The sequence below is a fragment of the Thunnus albacares genome, chromosome 8 (assembly GCF_914725855.1).
Source record: "Thunnus albacares chromosome 8, fThuAlb1.1, whole genome shotgun sequence".
Taxonomy (NCBI): Eukaryota; Metazoa; Chordata; class Actinopteri; order Scombriformes; family Scombridae; genus Thunnus; species Thunnus albacares.
This window is the reverse complement of record NC_058113.1, coordinates 9,258,428-9,269,223: the sequence shown is the minus strand read 5'-3', so window position 1 is coordinate 9,269,223 and position 10,796 is coordinate 9,258,428. Positions and strand designations below refer to the sequence as shown.

At 40.4% G+C, this 10,796-nt stretch overlaps 1 protein-coding gene across 3 annotated transcripts in view; it reads right to left on the bottom strand.

Annotated features, from left to right (window-relative positions):
* Positions 1-439: 439 nt before the first annotated feature.
* Positions 440-10,796, bottom strand: part of znf516 (zinc finger protein 516) — a 47,310-nt gene continuing 36,953 nt past the window's right edge. For 2 of the 3 annotated variants that reach the window (XM_044359658.1, XM_044359657.1), the window contains exons 4-5: positions 8,878-8,982; positions 440-4,430 (exon numbers count right to left, since the gene is read on the bottom strand). In XM_044359658.1, the coding sequence (XP_044215593.1) occupies positions 4,228-4,430; positions 8,878-8,982 (308 nt within the window). In that variant the 3' untranslated portion in view covers positions 440-4,227. Of the gene's footprint in view, positions 4,431-7,116; positions 7,188-8,877; positions 8,983-10,796 lie in introns of all 3 variants that reach the window. The other variant, XM_044359659.1, reaches the window with a different exon arrangement.

Below are 10,796 nucleotides of genomic sequence, written 5' to 3'. Positions count from 1 at the left end.
AAAATAAGTCTGTCTCATGATCACATTGTGGTAATATGAACTGTCTTTGCTGCTGTTGTGAGCAGCTGTGTGTTGATAACACCTTTTGTTCAGAGTGTTCTCACATTAAATAACATTTGTTATATACCATAAGGACTGTCTTGTGGTTTAACTTGCATGCAATTAAGGAATTAACAGAAGTTAAGTGAAATAAAAAGAAATGTTTGGCAAGTCATTCACTGGTAAGGAAAATATATTCAGGTACAAAAAACACTCCATTATTTATCTTGTCAATATTGCATTGCACTGCATTGTTCTTTGTAAAGTTCACATTAGCAGTGTGAGTAACAAAGAAAAACAAAATCCGAAACCTGTAAATCTGTGAAGCTTTTTCATCTAAATGTGGACGTGTTCAGTCACAGCGGCTACGGTAAATTTAAAACAAACAAGCAAAACCAGATGAAACAGCGCCAACAGGTGCCATTTTGTGTGTCTTTATTGTGGACATGACATTACATCTTTTTGAAATGATGTACAAAAGTGTAACAGAACTGAGAATGGCTCAGACGAGGTAGAGCTTTCACATCGGCTTGCTGGCTTGAAAACTACACTGTATAAAAACAACCGAACAAAAACAACCCAGAAAAATCAAATTAAACAAACGCTCCTGTCTGCCTCGGTCCTCTTATCCTTTTTGAAGTGATAATAAATACAGATATCAACCAAATACATTTGGAATAATAATGTCTTCTAAGGTAAATTAATCATGAAGTTCATAACAAATAAAAAAACAATACGGACACAAATAATACAACTTAAGAGGCATGATGAAAACCCAACCAAAGAGAAGAGAACAACACCTGCCAGCCCCTCTGGGAGGGCAGCCATGACTAGCTACGGAACAAATCCTACAGTTTAGCAAAAAGAAAGACTAAAAACACACTCTTACATCTTTATGAAAAAATAAGCACTGCTGCACCTAGCATTATCAAACTTTCCATGAGGAAACATAGCTAAAAAGCTGTGCCACACAGCTGTCACAGAACAAATCATTTGTCATTAAAATCTAGGGAATCATCCTAACAAAAAAGCATCTAAACCAGAAATGACATTGAAGTGTATTAGCCGGCACCATTAAAAAGACATTCTCAAAGAAACCTTAGCTAGAATTGGACAAAATGAGAACAGTTAAAGCAGTAACCTAGTCTAAGTGCACTAGTAATGCCATTTGGTTTCTACTGCTGTATATAAAGGGTTTGGTAAGAGTGGATTACAGATATACAGTTTATATTACATACACTCACTCCTGCTTCATAGTTTTTCTAAGTCACACTTCGGAGTACAAATTCATAACTGAGGAGTTAATCTTAAAGGGAATTCTGTACAACATTGGTATTAGTACTACACTACCTCGAAGGCTAGAGTATCCATTTCAAGTATTTTCACTACCCACACCTTCAATATACACATTTGTGTATTATTAGGCATATTCAAGCACACGATATTGTATGCATAACTCAACCACCATCTGGTATAACAACCATTTCATCATGTGTTCATGTAAAAACCACTGAGGTCTCAAAATAGACGAGAAGTACAGTACTCTCTGTTATCTTTAACTGGTTTGAATTTTGATTTTACATGTACAAAAATGTCTTCGCAAATTGTACTCTTGCTTGAATAAGTTTGAGCTGCTTCGAACGGCCTTTCTTTTCTTTTTTCTTTTTTTTCCCCAATGTGTGGAGGCATGGCTTTTTCAATCTTGGAGGCCGTTGAGGAGAGAAAACTAAGCACAGGACACAAAGAAAACTTCTCCTCCTAGCAAAGAACAGTCCCCGCTTCATACCAACATTGCAAAGGAGGTAGGCTAGTATACAAAGCATCTAGTGGGAGGCTGGAGTACAAAGAAGTTAGTCCACATCTCATACAGTATGCAGAGGTTTGAAAAGAATGCACAAACACACATAAATGCGCACACACACACACACACACACACACACCTGTGTTAAGGCTGTGACGGCTCTACCATTCAAAAGGCTTCAAACCATCTCTGTCTCGTGTGTTTATCCCTGAACTCTCTGGAAGCCTGACCTCCCGACCTCTGGCTGCTCTCTCTCTCGCTCTCTCACCTCCTAGAATGCAAATCTTCACATCACCACTCAAGGATTAGAATGACGTTCTGGGAGTTTGGTTCATTAATCTGCTTATGTGGTAAAATGTTTAGGTAACAAAATCACCTCTGCATCTCTGTTTGATTGTTTTGTCCGATGTGCATGCTTATATACAGTGAACTTGGTGAATTACAAATGCCAGTTGATCCTAGTCATTTAGCATACTGTATGCTAAGGCAGTGGATCTCAAACTTTTGGGCTTGTGTTCACCTTAAATTGACCCTTTGTCACGGTTAATATGTCTATGTCGTGAGAAGTTCAACCAAAGTGGTTTTCCCTTCTCAAACTGTTTCATTTGAATAACTTTTACAGGCCTGAAGGGGAAAAACTATCCTCTGTTTTACCAGGAAAACAAAGATATGATTGGAAAAGTCAGAAAAAATGAAAAGAATTTTGTGTAAAAGAAATATGGTTTTGATTTTCTCTTATCCCATTAATCATCTCTTGAACCTTCTGATTTCTATTGCAACCCCTTTGGCCATTTCTTGTGCTAAGGTATCGTGTGCTGCTGTCTACCAGAGAGGCTGAGATGATTTTGGCACAAAAGCTTTCATTACATATTAGATAAGAAGATCGACAAGCCAAAAACTCAATGTTGCCTAAAGGGAAATTAGGATGCATCTTTGCTGGCTAACATTAGCAGTACCATATTCTCCTTTGCAAGTACACATGTTGGGAGTTTAATTTGTGCAATCCACAGCTGAGCTAGCATCCTCCTGCCACTCCCACTGTTTTGGAGTCAGTCTAATTCAAAGTCAGAAGTGTCGGTGTCGGAAACACTCCCTAATATTAAGGAGTTATGGAGGAAAACTGCCTCCGCTCAGTCCCTTCCTCTTAAATGGACAATAATTGAATGACCATAAAAATGGTATGCTCATTTATATTGGCTATTAAAAATGCACACTCTTTTTAATGAGCACTAAAGCAGACACCCCCATTAGCGTTCTCTCTCTCTCTCTCTCTTTCTCTGATTCCTACCTCTCTCTCTCCCTCTCCTAATCATCAGCTACACAGCCTCTGAGTGGTCATTGCACTCCTAACATTACACTTCGGAGTGGAGGGAGTTTAAGTTTAACACACTTGTGCACACAGACACACACACACACACACGCACACACACACACACACATAGAGACAGATGCAAGTCTTCATCTTCATAAACCCCGAGGAGACAAACTTGCAATGTGTCAGTTGACTGTTGATGAATTGCAGAGTATCTCCTCTCTCATCTCAGTGCTGTGGATTGGATGATTGGTGTCCTGAGGAATGCACAAGCTTTTATACAATGAAGCAAAAAAAAAAAAAAAAAAAAAAAAAAAAAAGAGGGAGAGGGAGGCATCTACAGCAGCCATGCAATGCCACAGTCCTTGATTTAAATGCTAGCAGTTGCATTCAGTTTTTCCACTTCTTTTCATAAAATCTTTGCTTGTAAAGATGCAGCAGGCAACTTCACTTTGGTACCTCCACTTTGTTGGTACCTCCAAAAAATGGCAGCAAGAGGTAAGTCTTTGAATTCATGGGCTTCTATATTCAGAAATCCTTTAAGGTGACGTAAACTACACACAACCTGCTCATTTCTGCCAACCTTCATACTAAAGAAGACTAAGAGAAGCGAAAGATTGAAAGTCGGTGAGTCCAGCTTTCCTGCTTTATATTTCACTCTTCATTTCTTCTGCATGGAGAAAAAAAAATCCCACCTGTGTGCACACCTGACACCTGAATTTCAAACAGCAGAACTTCACCACAGAAATTCTTTCCATTAAGACATAAGACACTCTTCTCTGCTGCAGAACCATTTTGTGATTTTGAAATCTTTTAGAACAGCTTTATCTAGTTCTTTTTTAAAAAATAAAACAACTTCCATAAACTACAAGAACCTTCATGGTAGAAAAAGCTTTGAAGTTCACTGGTCATTAAAGGATGTCGGGAGAGGAGAGGAAAAGGTGCGCAGGCTCGTCACCAAAAAAGTCAATCATGACTCTTGGGTCCTAGTTGCAGTCCAGTTTTTAGAAATGATGATGGTGTTTTCAGGTTGTATAATTCCCTGACTAGTCTGGTCCCAAGTCTAAAAGAGGGTCTACTGCTGCTGTTGTTGTTGTGATGTTGGTGGGTGTTTGGCAGCCAGTGCTCCTTGCTCCTCCTGGCTCAGTAACAAGGTCCTTGTGTCTGGGTACTGGCTGTTGTCAAAAGGCATGTGGTGGACACTCTGGACGTGTGTCTTTAGGTTCCCTTTCTGAGAGGCTCGGTATGGGCAGAGCTGGCAGCAGAATGGCCTCTCCCCTGAGGAATACACACACACACACACAAAGTTGAAAGGTCAGATGGAGGCCACAGGTGATGTCATACATAGGATTTGGAGAGGAAAGGAATTTTGAATATAGCGGGGATTTAACAAGACAACAACAACAACGTGAACCACGGATGAGACTCGCTGCAGTGGAAACAAAAAAAAGGGGGAGAAACAAGCAAACATACAGACAAACATAAACAGAGACACATGATGGCATTGAACTAGAAGTAGGAAAACATTACGCAGGTCAAGAGTAGCATTCACATTTTGTTTTTTTTATACCTAATTTTGCTTAAAAAGTTAACTGCTTTTCTTTCCTGACCCAGTTGGAGCGTTTCTTCTTTTATATTTCCTGCCATCTGGAGAAGAGCTCCACACATCCCTGTCTGAACAGTCCTACTTTTGTCTCCACGTATTTCTCTCAATCAGCCGGGCTACCCTATGCCCCCCGCACACACTTCCCTATTCTCTCTACTCTCTTCTAATTAGAATGACCTACAATGGCACAGACACCTCGGCAAAAAAGTAAAAAAAAATATAAATAATTTTTTTTAAAAAGCAACACACACCTGAACAAAACAAATGAGATTGCCATTTAATTGCACCTAATTATCATTTTGATAAATGGAAGAATATCAAAGCGGGAAAACAAATGACTCCCCGTGCCCCTCCCGCACCCTTCTCCCTGAAGAAGAAACAGGGAAATATAGCTGTTATCATACATCATCAGAAATACAACGGAGAGAAAGAGAGAGAGAGAAGGGAGGAGGGAGAGGGGGGTGAGAAAGAGAGAGCGAGAGATAAAAACAAAAAAAAAGGTATAATTAATCAAACAAAAATCTAAAAAAAAAAAAAAAAACAGCTGGAAAGACGAGGCGAGGTTGAGACGTGAGAGGAAAGCGAGAACCTCCACGACATCGTCCTGCGAGGAAGCATCGCTGACGGGACCGGTGCACTACATTATACTAAAGGTTATCGTCACCGTAAAGCAGCGTCAACACTACATCTAATTGGACCCCTCTGCTGCGCCTGCTCCCATCATTCATAGTGTGCGGTAAATCTGAGTCCATGTGGGGGAGTGTGTGTGTTATGTGTGTGATTAATTAAGATGGAGCCGCAGCATGTAGAACCCAGTTCTTTCCGAATGTCAAAGCAGAACAGATTTACTCCTCTGTCCCCTCTGACTCAATCCTTGTCTCTATGACTGACTCTGAAGACTATGAGAAAACAATAGATGTTCCTGTAGTTGCCGTTCTCTTTTTAGCCCTGCATCTATTACCCTATATGCAGACATTTCTAATAAAGGTGGAAATAACTAATCATTTTGCAGATTTGAATCGTTTCGTTCAGTTCAGTTCTAAGATTCTAAGCTAAACAATCGCATCAGTAAGCGCTGATTCTGTCAGTTCAGGACAAAACTAGGTCTATATACAAGTGATGTTGATAAGTTTAATAGTTAAGCAGCCACTTATTTGCAACAAAGTCATGACATAATGTTTTTGTAGCTTTAGCAGCCTTTCAATGAGACTTTAACAAAGAAGTAACTTGTATATTATAGCTGAATTGACAACAGTCAGCGCTGAGTCAGTTCATTTTTAAAAATTCGGTGTCAAAGATTTGTTCATACTGAACACCTCTAATTTACAGCTGTCATTTGCAATTTCTGAAAACAAACACACTTAACATGCACTTTTTTTCATCTTTGTTGCATTGCAGCAATGTGGCTAGCCAGCGTATCTCCATACAAAACGGGACGTTATTTCTGAAATCTAAATGTAATTCACTGACAGTTGAATGCTATGACTTGAGGTTTGTGATTGCAGCTGCAAAAGTCTGTATGTCGGATGAGTCTGCAGTTCTTCTGATGTATAGCATATTTAAAATAAGCCAGTAACAGAAAAAAACATCATATCTTGTGGAGGTACTGGAGGATATTTCCTAACAAAAAATCCTATCAGACTCCTGGTATTTTGAATGGCTTTTATTTAGTTTTCATGAACTGGCTGTAGGCTGTTATATCAGGTTGTAGGAAGAAACCATTTTAACGGTTAAATGTACCCAAGATTCACTGAAACGCCAGTCTTCCCAAATTACCTTTGGACATGGTTGCAGATTTGATCGCATTTATTTAAAAGTACAAACAGAATCTGTAATTAACCGAGACAAAAGGCAATCTGATTTCAGTACAGTCGACGTTAGGTGCTTACAACTGAATACGTACAAGTCACTGATTCACTATGTGTATTTGACTTTATCCAATAAGGGACTCACAAGCCCCATGTTTCTTTATTCCCAATCAATAAGATAATCATTCATTCTTCAGCTGTATTTAAAACATTTAAATCACCAACATTAATGTTTGCAAAGCAAAACTGAAGCGTTTCAAATGACAGCACTGATGTGTATACAAGATACACATGCTAATGTCAGGTGTGATCCTGCAAAAAAAAAAAAAAATCTGATGTGAGAATGCCAGGTGTTAATGCCAGGTGCAGAGTGTGCCACATGTGACTGTTACACATAAAATTAAATTAAAAAAAACACACATTCGACAGGATGGGGGGGGGGGGGGGGATGCGGGACTGACACTGACACACATGCGGAGGTGAGACAATAATAAGAAGAAACATGCAAAAGCGATGAGGGAGCCCAGTGATTAGCCATCGTGCCACATACTTGTTTGGGAGCTTCAGAAGCGGTGGTGTGAGCGTCAGTACCTCTGTGGAGTCCGTTAAAATCAAACCCAACTGTGGGGGGAGAAGGAAGAGGAGGAAGAGGAGGAGGAGGAGGAGGGGAGGAGGAAGGGGAGGAGGGCATTCGGTTAAAAGCTCTACCAGATCCACACAAGCATATTGTTTTTCCTCCACCACCACCCGCACACAGTAGCGTTTGCCACCAGCACCCTTGCTAATAGAGGGGAGCTGGCAGTGATGATGATGGTGATGATGATGGTGATGATGGTGGTGATGATTGTGATGGAACCTGGTGGAGGCAAGTCAGTGATTTAATATGACGCATGTTAATAGAGGCCTCGGGGTGGCTGGCCTTTTCTGCGTGTGCACGTCCATGCTGAAGACAACCGCTGGTGACAACATTAATTACAGTCTCGCCGAGTGTTTACAGAGAGTGTGTGTGTTAATGCAGGGTGTGTGTGCGTGTGTGTGTGTTTACAATAGGGCTTGGGGGGAAGCTGAACGCTGCATCACTTACCATTTGGCCTCTGTCACTTAGAATCACTGGCTGTGCCACATATCATTCACACTCTCCATAAAGAAGCTACTTATCTCACTGTCTACTGTGATCACTGCCGACTAGGCTGATGGACATGACAGGACAGGAGAGGGAAAGAGGAGGAGGAAAGGGAGAAATGAGGAGGAGGGAGGAAGAGGAAAGGAGGAAAGTGCACAAACAAGGGGGGGGGGGGGAGGAGAGGGGAGCGAAAGTGGAAGAGGAGAGGGAAAAGGTGAGAGGAAACAAGAGAGGAAAGGAAAGAGAGGGAAGAGGAGAGAGGAGAAAAGCTGACATGAGAGGAAGAGAGAGAGGAAAGGAAAGCAAAGGGGACTAAGGAAAAGTAGAGAGAAAAAAAGCAGAAAGTAGAGGAGAAGGAAGGATGTCTAAATAAGCTGTTTAGTGAATGGCATCGGGACGCATGCAAATGGATTCATAAGGCTGGCGTGGACAAATGCTGTTCTGCTTCATTAGAATGCGCAATTCCATCTCTCTAATTGACAAGTGATTAATAATGTATACAATTTGTCACAGGTCAGTATCTGGAGCAAATCATGTTTCAGTTTAAAAAATAGAGACAGCTGCCCAGCCCAGGGCGGGGAAGGACTCACAAACTGGCTGTCACACTCAACTGAACAAAAAGATCTGTTTTGATTTATTTTGGAAAACGCTGGGAAGTAGCGGACGTACGGAGAGTCAGACAATGAAATATTGTTGAGAATGTGTATCCCCGTGCATATATTCTCTATATCTCACCCGAGTGTCTCTGGGTGGATGAATAGCTGCGAGGGCAATGATGTGTGTGCACACAGGTGGCACATGAATGAGTGACTGTTGAAGGAGTGGCCAAAAAATGGGAATATACAGTAATACATGAACAACATGTAGCTAATCAGGCAGCCTCAAGCTGGATGCTGAACTTCTCTTATATACTGTACTAAATTGCCATTGTTGTTCTTTCCTTATGTAGTTTTTCTTTTAAAGTGAACCATTTAGCCTGCAAAAGCTGTGTCAGTTCCCACATGAGGCGTTGAAAACTCATATTGAATGACTGCTTCTCTGGCCTCTTTAAATCTCTGATACACTGTAATATTAGAGTGATTTAGTTACTTATATGTCCTTTTTTATGCAGTGTTTCCATTATGTTGTCTGTGTGTATGTGCACAATCTGTGTGCTTTTGTGTGTCAGTGTATAAAGGCTGTATTTACCTGTATGGGATCTCATATGAGTGCGCAGGTGGCTGGGCTGACTGAAACTCTTTCCACACTCATGACAGAAATACTGTCCCTGCCGCATGAGAGACCTCAGCATCCCTGATAATGCAAATGACACACACACACACCAAACAGGAGAGAAAAAAACACAATTAACCAACATACAAAAGAGCAAAATCTTCAAAACAACACTGGTTCTAATAGGTTCTTCACATCACAGCGGTCAAAACAGTTTTAAGACATGAATCTAATGTATCGGATGTAAGCAGATCCAGCTGTGTTGAAGATACAGTGGTTCTAAGTTTAAATAAACAAATCTTTATTCAAAGGAAGCCCAAAAATTGTATGGATTTTAATTTCTCCACATTCTTATAAGACAGGTAACTTTTGATTATCAATCCGTAATGCAAAATTCAAACTACAATTGGCCTTTCTTGCTGTGATAAAGTTGTTCAAAGATCAGTTTTAATCTTTGAATACTACAAATCTCCCAGAGAAAGGTAAATTCAAAACATATCCACTTTTTGGGAACATGTATTTTTACTTAAATTTGAAAGAAAAAAACGTTTTCCTTTGTTTGTATGGGACTCACATGAAATCTGAATTTACTTACCATGAAACAGTTCAAAGGTTAAAATATTTTAAATACCAAAATGAAAAAATGTACATGTTAACATATGAAGGCCACTGTGTCCTAAAAGCACATATGCTATAAATTCACATGTGTGACTTCACATGTGACTTTTTCTGTGAAGAGTAGGGGAGAGGTAGACATCAGCATCACTTTATTCCGAAGCAGAAGACATTTTTCATGTCGTGGCGTTTGCGTTGTTTGAGATTGAATGAAGTTGTAAAGGTCAGTAGTGGTTCAGAAAGCGAGTGGGTGTACAAGCACAGAGCCTGGCTGGAGCGGTGGAGGTAGGTAGCGTCAGTAGTGGACTAGCGCAGGCATCATTAGTATGTCTAATGTGTCATTATGAGCGGCTAGCTCCAGGGGCTGGACTGCAGCTGTCACACAGCATCATCTCAGAAGCTGACAGCCAGACACACACAGCACACACACACACCGCATAAATTACAGGCAATTAAAACGCCCCGGCTGTGATGTGCCCGCTCCGCTGCCCGTGTGTCACATGTCAGGTGTGTGAGTCTGCATGTGTATGTGTTCCAAGAGTTGTATATATGTGTGTTTGGTCCAAGGGAGGAAAGTGAGGCACAGGCTGTGGCATACACACACACACACACACACACACACACACACACACACACACACATGCACAGTGATGCAACAAACTCCAATTACATGCACCTTTGCATGTTAATGGCCCTAAATGGCAAAAAGAAGTAACTTGTTGAATTTCGATGACTTCAAAACTGATACATTCTGTCACATGACATGACTGAGTGTAAAATTGCTTTCTTAGTGGAGGTGGTGAGGAGGTCACGCCATTGTTGATCAATCCAACTTTCTTGCCCGACTGCAAATATTTATGACAAACTTTGAAAACTGCTGAGGAATGCTCTCCAGTGTTCATACCTGACACCGAACTGAATTTGGGCAAACAGGATGAATTGACAGCACCTCATTTTTTGACATTTCCCTGAGGTTAATCTCTCTAAAAAGAATTTAACCTAAATCATGACTAACACAGTCATGTGATTTTGAAACCTCCTTGAATTACCTGCTTTATTTACAACATAACACGCCTTGTACTTGTTCTGATGCTATTATACAGTACATATCTAAGAAGTGCATTACTTCCAAAACTAAACTAATTAAATTCAAAACTTTTGAAATGTTTACAACGCTACATGGATTTTTGTTTAAGACCGATTTAAAAACCAAAAGAAACCCTGGAAAAACCAGCCAATTTTTAACTGAGCACAGCTAATGAGAGTCCTGAAACTATAAT